The sequence below is a fragment of the Mesoplodon bidens genome, assembly GCF_964165515.1.
Source record: "Mesoplodon bidens genome assembly, chromosome: 17".
Taxonomy (NCBI): domain Eukaryota; kingdom Metazoa; phylum Chordata; class Mammalia; order Artiodactyla; family Ziphiidae; genus Mesoplodon; species Mesoplodon bidens.
The window spans coordinates 46,921,565-46,938,090 of NC_138174.1; the positions used below are offsets into that span (position 1 = coordinate 46,921,565).

Below are 16,526 nucleotides of genomic sequence, written 5' to 3' on the forward strand. Positions count from 1 at the left end.
CAACGGAGGGTTTGCCATCTGCAGATGAAAAGGTGGGAAGATCATTACACACAGGCAAACAGATGAGGACAGTAAACCAAATGATGAGGATGGTAATTCAGTTCATATAGTGGCACTGGATCAGGGAGGAAGAAGAGGCTGCTGGGATGGGAGACTGTAGGGAAGACTTTGCACAGAAGAGATTTCTTAATCTGAGTCTTTCAGAAAGAGTTTCTTTTGTGATCAAGGTGTTTTGAAAAACATAAGTTCAGTGTGGCTGGAATGTAGGGTCCAAGGCTGATGGGCAACATTTAGGGAAAGCCGAGTGGAAAAGGAGGAAAAGAGTCATCTTGCAAAGGGTCTCATAAGTTGCTCTAAGGGCTTGGGACATGTTAACGATGGCAAGGCACTGGCAGAGTTGTACAGAAGAGCAATCCCCTTTGCATTTTACAAACATCATTGTAGGCACGGTGAAGACTGAATACAGCAGGGAGTAGAAAGAATCAGAATCCAAGGAGGCCATTAGGAGCTCAGGTTAATACTTCAGGCAAGAGATGGGATGAAGAAGACCCAACACAGCCAAGAAATATTTCGAAAGAGGAATGCTAGAGTGGGTGATCAAATAGATGTTGGTTTTGACAGAGTTGAAGTTACTGTGAGGCTTCTGGCTTGGGTGATTGTGTGGGTGGAGAACAGGAAGAAAACTGGGCCTGGAGGAGCTGAACAGATAGATTCTTTTCCAGTGCTAAGTCTTTTCATGGAAGAAAGGGGTCAGGGTACTCGGTGTTTTGGGAAAAGACGCCTTTGGGTATTAAGATCTATTTATTTAGTTGAGGTTGAGTGTCTCACCAAGCAGCCCTGGGCTGGACATATACCGGGGCAAGTGGCATCATTTTATGATGGGCTGTTGATAGCATACAGAGGTGGGGCAAAGAAAGTGACAGAAACTCACAGTAGTAAGTTTGTGCGCTGAGGACACGGCAGGCTCCCTTTAGGTGTCCCGTGATAGTTTCTGTCTGATTTACCTGTGGGTGTGTGTGGCTACTCACTCTTAATAATCCTTTCTCCAGAGAGTAGCCAGAGAGAGCCTTGCAAATAGACACATATCTGGTCATTTCATTCTCCTCCCGTGGTCCCGTTACACTCAGACCACAGGCTGCAGGCGTCTGTCCCAGCCAACCTCTCCGCCCTTACCTTGTTTCACCTGCTCCCCACTCACTTTTTTATGTGCCTTGGATTTTCCAAATGTGTTCCCATCCTAGGGCCTTTGTGTGAGTTGTTTCGAGCACCTGGACCATTTCCCCCAGAGGCTCACACAGCTGGCTCCTTTTCAGGCATCTTCCAGCTTGTGTGTCTCCTTCTTTCAAGAGGTTTTTTTCTGACCAAGCCCCTGGGGTGGCTTTCCAGTTGTCTCCAATCATCCCCCAGTTACACTTTCATCAGAGCACTTATCACCTCCAGACATTTGTTAGCTATCTATCTTACTCGACTCCATGGTAAGCTCTGTGAGATCACAGGCCCGTTTGTCTTATTAAATACAGTGTCCCCAGAGTGCAGAAAAGTGGCCAGATCATTGCAGGTGCCATAATTTCACTGAATAAGGGAACAAATGAATGAACACAAATATTCTAGAAAAGTGATGATGCTATTGAGTACAAAACAAAAAAACCACAAAACTTCTGGCAGTTTCCAAAGTGATCAGGTTTGCAAGTGACATAGAATGTAAATGCTTAAATTGTAACTTAAAATTAAATTCAAGCTAAGAAAGAGAACAAAAATGGCAAGCAGGTACGTCAAGCCCCACCAGGCAGGTAGGCAGAAAAGAGATTCAGCTAGTGCGTTCTAGGGCAGCAGTTGGGTTTAAAATAAACAAGGAACACAGGAACACTCTGCTTGCTATCCTCATTTTCTAAAAGATCTTGCTGATGTCTTCTGGTATTTTCTGAAGCCTTTTTTTCCCCCTGAAAACCATCATCACAATGATCCACAACAATCAATCAAGTCTCCCATTCAGGAGAGGAGAGAGGGGCTGATGTATAAACTCACATAGGTATTCTCTTCGTCTTTTCTCACCTTTCCATGCCAATATGCTTTGCTTTAGTGCCCCAGGAGGTATCCTCCACATAGGCTACCGTGTGAAGAGTGCCCCCTGGGTTTGTGCAATATGGCCGTCCTGGAAAGAGAGAATCGCCAGCCAAGTGTGGCAGCACAACATTCCTGGCTGCCTAGGCTTCTTTATGAGGGAGGATTTTCCGTTAAAAATGTCCTGGCAAGACAAAAGAAATTGTCACTGCTATGTACAACGAGTTTCTAATAACCAAAATGAAAATGGGCTACATTGTACATTATTCTTGAGGCTGGTGCTGCATTGGTTTTAGGTTTTGGCGTAACTCTGGGGAATCTCTGGGTCCCTTCCTCTCAATGGTATTCCCGGGGCTCTCTGCTCCCATCTCAACGGTCTCCCTGCTACCTGAGCTTTCTTGAGACACAGGAGAGCGTCAGCCACAAAATTCAATGAAAATGTAGTCTTTGAAGAGCTCCCAAGGTAATATTTGAAATACATGGCATAGATTATGGAAAAGACATTCTCTATTAGCCAAGATAATAAGGACTCCTCCAAATAACTGAGATTGCATGGTACAGAGGACTTCCAATGACTTCCAAAGACTTAACAGATGGTTTCATGACCAATAACAAGGCTACTGTCCACACAAATAGAAAAACCCACGGGGGTCAGCAAAATCTCATAGGAAATATTGGCGCACTACCAACGGGAAGGGGAGGGAATGAGTCTAGTCCCACTTAGAGGTAGAGACGGAGTCAACTGGCAGCATCTCAGCTTCATGATGATTCTACCTCAAAGTCTCTTCTCAAGATCCCTCCATGAGCTTTCACAGTTACACCCTCCATTTACCAACTTCTACCTCTAGGTGGCAGCAACTTCTTTCTGTTCTCAACACCCTCGCCTTTGGCCTTTGCTTCCTTCCTTCAATACAATTCCACCCTTCCTTCTCTTTCTCAAAAAAACACTGCACAGCCTGTAAAGTTTGGGGAAGATTACTGTAAGCCACTTGCACTGTAAGAAATCAGTCCACTCTTTCGGTTAAGCTACAGGGTTCTTCAAAGAGTACGAAATAAGAAAAACAAATACCATATGCTAACACACATATATATGGAATCTAAAAAAAAAAAAAAAAAAGGTTCTGAAGAACCTAGGGGCAGGACAGGGATAAAGACACAGACGTAGAGAATGGACTTGAGGACACGGGGTGGGGGAAGGGGAAGCTGGGATGAAGTGAGAGAGTGGCATGGACATATATACACTACCAAGTGTAAAACAGATAGCTAATGGGAAGCAGCTGCATAGCACAGGGAGATCAGCTCAATGCTTTGTGACCACCTAGAAGGGTGGGATAGGGAGGGTGGGAGGGAGATGCAAGAGGGAGGGGATATGGGGATATATGTATACATATAGCTGATTCACTCTGTTATAAAGCAGAGAGTAACACCATTGTAAAGCAATTATACTCCAATAAAGATGTAAAAAAAAAAAAGTACGAAATAATTCAGGTCTAAAGTGAAAAATAATAGAAAGCTATTTTCTTTCCTTCTCCAGACCTATCAACTACAAAATCTAAGGAAAGCTATGTTTCTTCTTCTTTATAGTCCTCTAAGGAAAGAAGGCAATGAGTAGAGGAATGGGAAAATAGATGGAATTGGAGAGATTTCTGTTTTATAAGAACATTAGGGCTTCCCTGGTGGCGCGGTGGTTGGGAATCCGCCTGCCAGGGCAGGGGACGCGGGTTCGAGCCCTGGTCCGGGAGGATCCCACATGCTGAGGAGCGACTGGGCCCGTGTGCCACAACTACTAAGCTTGAGTGCCACAACTACTGAAGCCCGCGTGCCTGGAGCCCGTGCTCCACAACAAGAGAATCCACTGCAATGAGAGGCCTGCGCACTGCAACTAACACGAGCCCCCGCTCATTGCAACTAGAGAGAACCGCATGCAGCAGCGAAGACCCAATACAGCCAAAAATAAATAATAAATAAAATAAATAAATTTAAAAAAATAAATAAATAAAAAAAAATAAAAATAAGAACATTAATTTAATCCCATGGGTAATTTAAGTCATTGCTCTCTAAAGGATATAACCCAGTATGTCTTATGTATGAAGGCATTCCAAATATAGGGCGGAAGAGAATATTTACTAGTCACACAGAATTAGTAACATACAGAGTGTTCGTCACCCTTCTGTTTATTTGGCCTTCACAGAAACTGAAGTAAAGCGGCTCCATCTGTAACCTAAAAAGCTATCATTTCTGCTTGGATGTACCACCTGCCCTTCCTGGAACATGTATTCACCTCATGTATCAAACCGCAGTCCTACCTACCTATACTCACCTGCTCAGGATTCTAAGCTGTTACAGTTAAGAAGGACCCAGGAGAGTCGAAGTAACTTATAGCCTCATTTGAGATTATAATAACTGCTGGGTATGTCAAAAAAATCACCCAGGTGGTAGAAAAAGATTCCTTTCATGTGAAGTTGACATTTAATTGTGGGCTAATACCTAGCGTTTATGAAGCACTTTCTTTCAAGGTGATACTATGACGAGTATTATCTCTGTTGCACTCTTCCCAAGACGGAATTTGAATAGTTTGGGTCAAACACCATTCATTCGTTCACTTAACAGAAATACTGGGGTGAAAGGAGCAGAAAGATCGATTTAGTGTAAGTGACAAATTTATACTAGAACCCAAGCCTGCAGATTTCAAGCCCTACTGATTTCATAGGAGCTTCCTCTATTTTATATCTTTTCACAATAACTGTGTTTGTTTTTTTTCATAAATTTATTTTTATTTATTTATCTATGGCTGAGCTGGGTCTTTCTTGCCATGCGCGGGCTTTCTTTAGTTGCGGTGAGCTGGGGCTACTCTTTGTTGTGGTGCGCGGGCTTCTCATTGCGGTGACTTCTCTTGTTGTGGAGCACAGGCTCTAGAGCATGCAGGCTTCACCAGTTGTGGCTCGCAGGCTCAGTAGTTGTGGCTCGCGGGCTCTAGAGCGCAGGCTCAGTAGTTGTGGCACATGGGTTTAGTTGCTCTGCGGCATGTGGGATCTTCCAGGACTAGGGATCAAACCCGTTTTCTCCAGCATTGGCAGGCAGATTCTTAACCACTGAGCCACCAGGAAAGCCCTAAGTGTGTTTGGTTTTATTTGTTTATTTTTTACTTTTTTGGCTGCACCTCGTGGCATGCGGGATCTTAGTTCCCTGACCAGGGATTAAACCCACGCCCCCTGCAGTGGAAGTGCAGAATCTTAACCACAGGACAGCCAGGGAAGTCCCAGTGTGTTTGGTTTTAAAAGCTGCTTTTGACAATCCATGATTTAAAGCAGGATTTCTGGGAAAATGGAGAGTCTGAGGGGATTAGGATCAAAAACTTAAGTTTCAAGAATGAAGTCTATTTTGACTAAACACTCTTCTTGGGCTTTGAACATTCAAGAGTGAGGCCGGAGAGAAGCCACTTATTCTAGTTACTAATTGCAGGGGCGCCATCATCATCCAAAATATAAGAAAAGACTGCCTCCAAGGCCTAACAGTGAAGTTCAGGAACTGCCTTTACTGGTCGCTTCTAGTTCTCTGGATAACAGGGCAAGTGGACGGTGCTGGTTTATGCAGCACCCTCTTTCCCATCACCGTTTGGTAACCAGCAGCTCCTCTTCCGCTGGGACATTCCTCCTTACGTGTGGTCGTAACAGGACTGTCAACCACCTCGGCCAAGGGCTGGGCACATGCGCCAGGCTGGGGCTCATCAGACTGGCCTCCTTGGCTGAGATCGGGGAGCTGGAAAACGAGTCCAGCCCCCCTCGTTCTGGGCCTGCACCTGCTTATTCAATCTCGCTCCCGGGTGCTGTCCTGCTCCCTGTGTGTCCTGAGGACCGGCTCCTCTTTTATTTATTTATTTATTCATTCATTTGTTCATTTATTCATTCATTCATTTGTTTGTTTGTTTGCGGTACGCGGGCCTCTCACTGCTGTGGCCTCTCCCGTTGCGGGGCACAGGCTCTGGACGCGCAGGTTCAGTGGCCATGGCTCACGGGCCCAGCCGCTCCGCGGCACGTGGGATCCTCCTGGACCGGGGCACGAACCCGTGTCCCCTGCGTCGGCAGGCGGACTCTCAACCACTGCGCCACCAGGGAAGCCCCCGGCTCCTCTTTTTTCCTTTGACTCCCGTAACCCACCTCATGTCCTTCGACAAAATTACCGTTTGCTTAAGGTAAACAGACTCAGTTTCCATTACTTCTGACACAAGAAACTCACCTGATAAAGGAGACTAAACTGAATGAAAATTGAGACAGAGGTAATGGCTACAGACAGTGGATTCCTGCAGGGTCCTCAGCTCTCCTGCTACTTATTAGCTGAGGGTTTATGTGCAGCAACTGTGACTAAAACCCGTGTGATATGGGTTGGTTTTAATTGGGGGGGGTAAATAGGTCACACGCTATCTACTGCTCTCTTAGAACCGATTAAAAGAAATATATTCATTATGAGGATATTGGTCCTTCCTTAGGTAACCTAGTACTGTACCAAGAAATGTAATAAATAGCCAATTTGAAGGAAATTGTTAAGAAACTATGAAAATCTAGGGGTCAGCTGAGAAAAATTATAGTAAGATGAGGATACATTATTTAATTTTAAAATTGCTAGTTCACTCTCCATGTGTATACAGATATATCTCCATGTCTAGAAGGATTATATTGGAAATATGACTGAAAAACCCAAATCAAAACAAAACCGCTGGTACCCCAAGCATTCTCTTAAGATTTATGATCCTGAGTGGTATTCCCAGCACATTCAAGAACACATTAGGATTTTTGATTTGGTCCCAATATTAAGTCATTATTCTTTCAAATATATATATTTAGAAGTCAGCTTTGGTTAGCTAATTCTTTAGCCCAAAAATATCCACTGAAAAATACTGTAAAAGGCTAAGAAAGACTGAGGCTCCTCTAGAGATATATAAAATAAGATCTTTCATTGTGTTAATTTCATACATTAATTATAACAGAACTTGTACTGGTGCTAACAGTAGGTACATCATTTTTTTTTCATATTGGGACAGTTTTTTTCCTTGCATTATTCATTAATGACTCCCTAAATCCCCTTATTCTGCCTGTTTCATTACAACACAACCATTATTTTAAAGGTCTACATCTGAACAAGTTTAACAGGGAGGGGACTGTGACGGAGGATAATGCACACTGCACACTTTAAAACTATAAAAAGCTGTAGTTTAAGTAGCTTTCCCAGTAAAATCATGATTCCTGATTGTGTGGATTTTAAATACCCTTAAGCTATATAAAACCAAGCTAAGAAACAACAATTATACGAAAAAATACGCTACAAATCCCAGAATTACAAACAAGTCATTTTTTTTTTCTTTTCTGCTGCTTACTTTGGATTTGATTTGCTCATCTTTTTCTGGTGTCCTAAGGTAAAAACTTAAAGATGATTGATTCTATAGAGACACAGATGTAGAGAACAAACATATGGACACCAAGGGGGGAAAGTGGAGGGGGGGTGGTGCTGTGATGAATTGGGAGATTGGGATTGACATGTATACACTAATATGTATAAAATGGATGACTAATAAGAACCTGCTGTATAAAAAAATAAATAAAATAAAATAAAATAAAAAAGATTACTGACTTTAGATTCTTCTTCTTTTCTAACATATGCTTTCAGTGCAATAAATTTCCTCCTAAGCACTGCTTTTTGATGCAACCTACAAAGTTTGATAAGTTGTGTTTTCATTTTCATTTACAGCTAACCCTTAAACAACACAGGTTTGAACTGTGTGGGTCCACGTATATGCAGATTTTTTTCATTAAGTATGTACTACAGTACTACACGATCAGAGGTTGGTTGAACCTGTGTATGGGGAAGCATGGATATGGAGGGCTGACTGTAAAGTTATACACAGACTTTCAACTACACAGGGTCAGTGCCCCTAAACCCTGCTTGTTCAGGGGTCTACTGTAGTTAAAAGTATTTTTAAATTTCTCTTGAAATTTCTTCTTTGACCCCTGTATTACATAGAAGTATGTTGCTAAGTCTCCGTGTATTTTTAGATTTTTCCAAACAAGTCCTTTTGAATACTGAACTAATATTTCTTGGTCATGCTAAAATTAGTTAATACAACAGAGATGTTTTAATACACAATAGTACCACACCTAGCTACAGTGCTGAGACGATGCCACAAAGAACAAGGAATATATTGACACGCCCAATAAGACACTAACATGGTCCTGAGCAGCGGGTTGGTAAAAACAAATTACTAATGAACTTTTAATAGAAAACTGTCTCAGAAGTGGTGACCTTTTAGCTCAGCATGATCTTATAGCCTTAATTCTCCCATAATTAGAAAATAATTATAGAAAATAACTTACTTTAACTTTTTTCCCAAATCATCTTTATTGTGATTGAAGTAATACTAGACACAAAAATCAGCTGATATTACAGGAATGTGAAACACTTTTATCTACTGTTCTTGCTGAAATTCTGGGTAATAGAGAATTGAAGAAAATTAGACCAAAGGTCGTTAAGAAGGGCAATCTGAAAGACAGCATACAAGTTTAAAGGATACATAACTGTCACCAAGCTACATGTGAGGAGGTGGTGGAAGTAACGAATTTACTAGCTGGCACTGGATTATAACATAAGAAAAGATATGGATTTGGAGGGATTTTAAATGTGGCAACACTGTGGAAGTACTTTTCATTGTAATTCAGGATACACAGAACTCGCAAACCGGTCTATGATTATATAAACCACGGCCCATTTTCTGAATCTGTTATCAAACACTGGAGAGACCATGCTTCCAAACTAAATCTAAAGGCAACCTGCTGTTACTTATTTGCCAACACGTATGGATTTAAAAAGAAAAAAAAAAAAATGAAGGCCAGGCAGGCACTCTGGGAACTAGAATTTTCACATATTAAAGTTCAGACACAGTATCATAATTTATGCCCCGTAAGTCAAGAAGCAGGGGCTTCCCTGGTGGCGCAGTGGTTGAGAGTCCGCCTGCCGATACAGGGGACACGGGATCGTGCCCCGGTCCGGGAAGATCCCACATGCCGTGGAGCGGCTGGGCCCGTGAGCCATGGCCGCTGAGCCTGCGTGTCCGGAGCCTGTGCTCCGCAACAGGAGAGGCCACAGCAGTGAGAGGCCTGCGTACCGCAAAAAAAAAAAAAAAAAAAAAAGGAATTAAAAAAAAACCAAGAAGCAGTGAAATGCTCTGGTAATTAAAATAACATAGTCAATATTATCTATAAATAATGAGCATGCAAGGATCTGCAGGATGATGAGTAAACATTTTGGCAGGGAGCAACTGCTACATATTGGAATGGAAAGCAATGTCTTTATCAGGCCTCTCTCTCCTCCTTCTTTCTCTCCCCCGTCACATCAATCTCATGGGAATTTCCCAGACAAAAGCCTTCTGCTTAGCTTGTAATGAATTAAACATCCATCTGATTTAATCTTTAGCATTTCTCTTGCTCTGCCCACAGGTAACTAACTGCCACGTAGCAGAAAGCTGACTGGACAGGAGTGCAGTGTACTGGTTTTATGCCCACATCCGACATGGAACACATTTCTGTCTTTGGACCTCCATTTCTACGTTTGTAAAAGTGAGAGGTTGAACTGAACCTGATAATGCTTACGGTTTCTTTTCAGCCGCACAGCTGAAAACTACCGCATTTGGATATGTAGAACATGGGTTAGTTCTACCTCAGCTTTCTGAAAGGTTTCCAATATCAACAACTTGAGCACCTTCCTCTTTTAAGGCAAAAAGTTTAAGCAAGAAGGAAAGTCCTTATTTTTATGACAAAAATCCATACTGGTTATACCCTTCAAAAAGTCTCAATGAAGTCATGTCTAACATTTGCAACTATATGCGTATAAATATTTAAGTTCATTGTAGCACAGCATATCAAACAATAAAACATCAAAGTGTGCAAAGGCTCTTCCTGCCCTCCCCAAAATTGGTGACACAGAATTTTTTCACTTCCGAATGTGAAATGTGATTCACACCCAGAATGTGTCATAATTTGCATGGATACGCTATTAAAACTGGAGCTTCTTTTGCAGACAGCTACGTAACATCTCAGGCATGTTGGTAAGAAAGGAATCATGACTGAGACTGGCGGTGGCAGCATCCGGTTGGTTAGAGAAAATTAATCCTCTTTTACTAATGGCAATTCCTATTCACAATGCCTGATTTTCTCCATTATCTTATGAATAGTCCACAGTGTCTATTATGTGACACATACCTCTGTCACATAATAGCCCTACATGGATGCTTTGGGTGCATAGTACAACCATGACTACACCATCATCAAACAACCACATACACCCGAGTCTTTGAAAACTTTGGGACTGGAGCAGGCTGGAAGGAGAAATAAAGAGAAGAACGAACGAAAAGCTATAAATGAGCATATACTACTTGTATGTTTTTGGAATCCTCCCACTGATCCTGGCAAGCTTGGAGCCTTAAATCAACTTCGACGTTCAGTTCAGAGATATTCCCCACCAAGCCCATCCCTGTCCTGGTTCAACCTACACAGCAAACACAGGTTCCAGATTTCTAGAATAGCTTTAGGAATAAAAGAGCTGAAAGACGACTTGGAAACAGCCACGCTCTGTGGGTTTGGTATCAGAATACAAGAGCTTCAAGCAAAAAGATCTGTGAAGAAGAAAAGCCTATCTGTACATTCAACTCTCTAATAAGACTTGCCCCATTTGTCCCCCCCACCATGGAGCAAAATATTTTTTTCCTGTCATTATCATATGTAAGAAAAAATACCAAATGCTCTTGAAAAGGTTCACATTGGACAAAGGAAAGTGTGAAAGAAGAGAGCTGTGACACGTGACATTGAGAATGAAGCTCATGTGCGGAACCTCAAAGGCTTCATCAATCCTCAAATCAACAAATATTACTAGAGCGGGAGGGGAGCCAGGGGAGAGCCATTCTGATAGAGTTTATGTCTGGTCTGGATCGCTACCTCTGATTAACTGAATATTAAATGAGTTGTCCAGTGATCTCGTGTTCTCTACGGGGGTGCTAATAGATCTTGCACGAGGTTCTTACTGCCCTTTCTTAATCCTAAAAGTTAGCAGATAGTTATAACAGACCTGGCTCTATCCTAACATCCGTCACTGGACCCTTTTACAGTCTGGTGGTTTCAGCTCCTTTCTGCTTAGGTATATTTTTTGAACCACATTTTCTTTCCATTCCAGCAGGTTTGTTTGTCTTGAACAGATATTCTTTCCCACACCTTCCTTCAGCTCCAAAGGAAATGCTGCCACAGGAATGAGGCCAGTGGATGGATGCTGCCTCTTGTACTGACATTGTGCAAAGAAAAACACTACTTACAATTTTAAGCCGTCTTTACTCAATAATAAACCGTGGGTTGATAGTTCAACCACAGCTGTTACATTTACAACCAACTGTCATGCGTTTCCTAGGCATAACTTACAAGTTCAAGCTTTTTCATCTTTTACTGAGGTTTAAGGCTGTATGTGATGAACAATATTTTTTAACTGATTGCACCACTTTCTGGCTACACAGAATCACCCAGCATCACTCACATATAATGTCTGCAGATCTAACTCAAGCCGGAACCAAGTTAGTGCTGAATTTGCCATCTAATTCTATAAACTATCCCAAACTTCTATTTTGCGAAGAGCAACTATCACTTTCATATCCATGGCTAGCATGAGTATTTAAAAGTTCTAGATTTTCAGAGTCAATATTTCACAAAGAAATAGCAAGAGTTTATCACTTAAGTAGATGTAGATGCTGGGTGATTCACTGGGCTTCTTCCTAGCTGGGTGATTTATTTCCCTACACCAGCCTCATAGTATTTACGTAAGAAAAAATTAAAGGTAGCATATGCAATAGGATTTTTAACTAAACACATGACCAAATAATTTAGAAATGTCTCCAGGTCTTTGTATATGTGTTTCAATCAATAAAGGAAGCGCTGTGTCAACCCTCTGCTTTTCCTATTAATTCTGGGTCTTTACTCAAAAACCTTCTTCTTGGGGATGGGTTTTCTGACAATCCTCTTCCTTCCCCTATACTTTTCCCCTCCCCAACTGCTCACTCCCAAACTAGTCTTAAACAGAGCTGATAACATTCTCCTCTGAACACTATACTATGAATGTATCTCTTAGAGCATTATCCACATTTTATTATATATTATTTGTATGATGTAATATTGTATATTATATATGTGAGGCATCACACACACCCCTCTCCTACAAGACAGTGAGCCCCGTAAAGACAGAAAGCACATTTTATTTATCTTTGTAATCTAGTGCCTGAGAGTGTAAATAAATGTTGCTGAATAAATAAATGTTGAATTTTCTCAAGCCTAGTAGTAAAGATCCCTTTTGTTTTTCATGGATTATTTCTCTGGAGATAAAAGTGGTTTAAACTTACTAACCAAATACTGTGCTATGAATTATGTAGGAACAAGTTACTGTTATTCTAACACTCCAGAAAGGAAAAGTGAAGGAAAGAAAATGTGTTATGTACTTGGTGTTCCACATATAGCCACTGAGAAATAAGGTGTAGAAACTGGATTTCATACCTGACAACGTGGTACTCTACCCATTAGCTTATGTCACTCACTTGCACAGCTCATATTCTCTATTTTGTAATAAAGTTTCTTTAGCACAATATGCTTTGGACTAAGAAGGAATATCAGTTCCACGCAGTCAAAAAAGGGCCTGATTTCTCCCTTTCCTTTTATGTAATGGCAATCAGCATTATTATCCTCTCAGCTTCCCAGGTTTGACAGGGAACGGTATGCTTTAGTGACTGTGAGAAACCATGAGGGATGCCCCAGCTTTTAGGGAGTGTGTAAGCAAATGGCTGTTTCCTCTGTACTCCATTTCCCACTCTGTGAAGAAGAAAAGCATAATATTTAACATCACCAAGCTACTGTGAGGGTTAATTAGATTTAATGCGGGAAGGGAGGCAAGCTGATTAGGCACTATTCAAATTCAAAGAATCATTATTTTGTGTCTAAAAATAATCCTAATTTAGGAGTGAAATTAATTTGGAAGCTCAATCTTTGGTAATCATCTTCCCATACCTAAAAAAAAAAATGCCATAGTTTTTAATCAAAATCCCATTCTAAGCGCAATTCAATGAAGTAAAAGAATGGAGACCTGTGAATGTCCATTCACCTTTGAAGTAAGGCAGTACATAGATCAGTTCTTTCTTTTTCTTTTTTCTTTTCCCTACTTCTCTCCCTCCCTTCCTTTGCTCCTTCCTTCCTTTTTTTGAAGATACACTACGTGTGGAAAGGTTAATTTTGGAGAATGGAGTAACGCAAACAAATATAGATTTTAAATCTACATTGATTTTTGTTCGTTTGTTTCATATGAAACATTTGTGAAACACTTTAAATTCCCTCTTTAAGGAATCAGTAATCAATGTTCTGTGGTTGAAATAACTCTTCAGGTCATATCTGACAAGTTCCATCTCTATTTTTGTTCAAGAACTAGTCAGTCCACCTACAGGGGTGGGATACGGAGGGTGGGAGGGAGATGCAAGAGGGAGGAGATATGGGGATACATGTATATGTATAGCTGATTCACTTTGTTATAAAGCAGAAACTAACACACCATTGTAAAGCAATTATACTCCAATAATGATGGTTAAAAAAAAAAAGTAGTCAGTGAAAGAAGATCTTTGTATTCCCCAAATTAAAAAACAAATCCCTTGATATTTAAGGTTAAGGTCATAAAAAGGGCATCTAAACAGTAATCACCAGAATTAATTTAATAGATTAATTTACTATGAAAATCTTCATGAGAAGTAGAAGCTGGTACCTGAGAAAAATCCGAGTTGTTATCTAAATCTTACTAAAAAAGTGAGTGTCTTCTAAAAACGGGAAACATTCTTTAAAAACGTAACAGTTGATAATCCTTGGAAATACGCCATATCTGTTAGGAAAAAAATGTTGCACTCAGTTTTTGGTGAGTGAAGACGATTTGGCTGGAAAGGAACTCTATTCGTGTTTGTTTAGAATTTTCCAAAGGAAAGGGAAATAATGTAGTTCAGTCAGTAGAAATGTATTCTCTACAGAGAAAGCAGGAATAATTCTCTTTTAACACAGTCCTATTAAAAATTCCCATGAGACTTATAAATTCTCATCACATAGACTGTATACTCACCAAGCAAACTTCTGATTATTCATTCGATTTCCCCGGACCCTTGATACTGGGGACGGATGTACCCTGTAGGAGGTGAGAGTAATCCAGTCATTGAAAAAGCATTTTCCTGATTATAAATGAACAAATAAAAAGTGATCTGGCTTATAAATGATCTCTTTTAGATTTGCTTAATATAAAATGCCCCAGAACTTGAGCACCTCTTAGTAAATGGATGCAGTTAAATTCCTATGCCTACAGACCAGCAGTCAGTCTCTCTCTTTCCTTCTGCACCACTTTTAACATACAAAGTGCTTGTCACAATGTTCACTGTGAAGACCCCCCCAAAGGCAGGAGCAGTTTTAGTAAGTTGATTCATTCATTCAGTCCAACAAAAAGTTACTGCTGCCTATCTAATCCTTGCCAGGTTTAGGAGTGCATAAAGGTAATGTAAGGTCTGGTGCTGGCCCTCAGTGAGCTCTTTCTGCTACCTGTTTCCATAAGGAGGACACGAAGAGACAGTCTAAGTATACACTCCCTCAGTCAACTTCCAGATTTAAAGCCCTGAAAAGCAAGATAACGAAGGGGATCAGTATACGCCACCCCAAAATACGCTACTGAGGCATAAGGATGATTTTCATTTGAAGGCAACCACAAACACAAACAGGAGGAGGAACTCTCTACCTTCCCTTTATATACCTAAAAACAGGGCATACATTTCCCTTTTGTAAAGGAAATTTTCATTTTTAGAGGCGTTCCCTCCTCCCCTCCCCCCATACCAGGAAGTAGAGTACAATGTACAACTCTTATCACCAAAAATGGTATTGAGATGAGCTGGCATAAACAACCCTTATGTACCATTAGTTTCCCCCACACACTGCCTAGTCACCTTCCTAAAATTTAGCCCCCCCCAAACACCCAGACCCCCTTTTCTTTTGACAAGGCACTTCTCTACAATTTATTACCCTTTGTTAGAATGGTATATAAGCTTCAAATTTTAACCACCCTTTTGAGTTACTCACCACTGAGTATTCCTGCATGCATGTTTTATGTGTAAATAAACTTTTGGTTTTTTTTCCTCTTGCTAATCTATCTTTTGTCAGTTTAATTTGCAGGCCCCCAGACCCTAAACAGAAGAGGGTAGAGGGAAAAAAATTGTTTTCCTCCCCTACAATAACTTCATCCAAATGTCCAGGCACAGAATCTGTGGGACTGGAGGAGAAAGGAAAGGTGAATAGTTATTTCTAGGAGGAAGGTCTGCTAGATGTGATACTCTCCAGCCGGGCTTTAAAGAAAACAAAGTCATTTCAAACCTTTAGCTAAATTATGGGGAAAAGATAGTAAAGAGTATATTGTTTTCCAAGCTTCCGGGGTTGAAGTCATCCACTGGAAATAGCTGAAATTTCTAGGAACTGCTAATATCTTCCAATCAGGAGCTAGCTGCTGAAACTCCATGAACCTCCACCTCTTTGTGGGTCACTTACTGGCAGCACAATTTGCTCTACTTCCTGTCCTTGTGGACACCTGCCGGCTTCCTACTAAAGTACCTCTTTCTTTACTAGGTACTTGTGAGATCTTAGGCAGTCGTTAAGCTTGTGTTATCTTTACCCTTTATGTCTCCGACATTATTCCATTTACAAGACAAGAAGCAAAATGGGGATTTTAAATTGGTCTTAAAGTCCACTTAGGGCTTCCCTGGTGGCGCAGTGGTTGAGAGTCCGCCTGCCGATGCAGGGGACACGGGTTCGTGCCCCGGTCCGGGAAGATCCCACATGCCGCGGAGCGGCTGGGCCCGTGAGCCATGGCTGCTGAGCCTGCGCGTCCGGAGCCTGTGCTCCGCAACGGGAGAGGCCACAGCAGTGAGAGGCCCGCGTACCGCAAAAATAAAAATAAAAATAAAAAATCCACTTAGAACCAAGAGCCCCAAGGTTGATTAGAATCCCAGTTCTCCATAGTTGTTCAGCGAGTGAGCATCATTTCAAAACGGGCAGTGCAGCTCTAGCCCCTCAGAAGGGCCAAATGCAGTCTTTCCATAAATCCAGAGCCAGGCTGCACTTTGCACTCAGAAGGTTTATTTCTTCCAACATCCCTTATTAACATTCTTTTCCTCACAGCACTTCTCAATGGATTCTGCAGCTGAGCTGCTCAGCACAGATTTTCTGCTCCGTATGGGGGAGGGGTTGTTGATGATGCAGAAAGATGGAGAGAGGCCAGACAGCCCCTCTGGTGAACTGTCTCATTCAAGCTCGGCCCACTTCCTGCTGTTTTGCAGCTACAAGGATCACCTGTTGGTCTTGGCATCCGGCCACAGGGGGGCCTATCGG

The 16,526-nt window shown here is 41.5% G+C and overlaps 1 protein-coding gene across 2 annotated transcripts in view; it reads right to left on the minus strand.

Annotated features, from left to right (window-relative positions):
* Positions 1 to 16,526, minus strand: part of KLF12 (KLF transcription factor 12) — a 452,957-nt gene that overhangs the window by 64,618 nt on the left and 371,813 nt on the right. For both annotated transcript variants that reach the window (XM_081214998.1, XM_081214999.1), the window contains exon 6: positions 14,227 to 14,289. In XM_081214998.1, the coding sequence (XP_081071124.1) occupies positions 14,227 to 14,289 (63 nt within the window). The remainder of the gene's footprint in view (positions 1 to 14,226; positions 14,290 to 16,526) is intronic.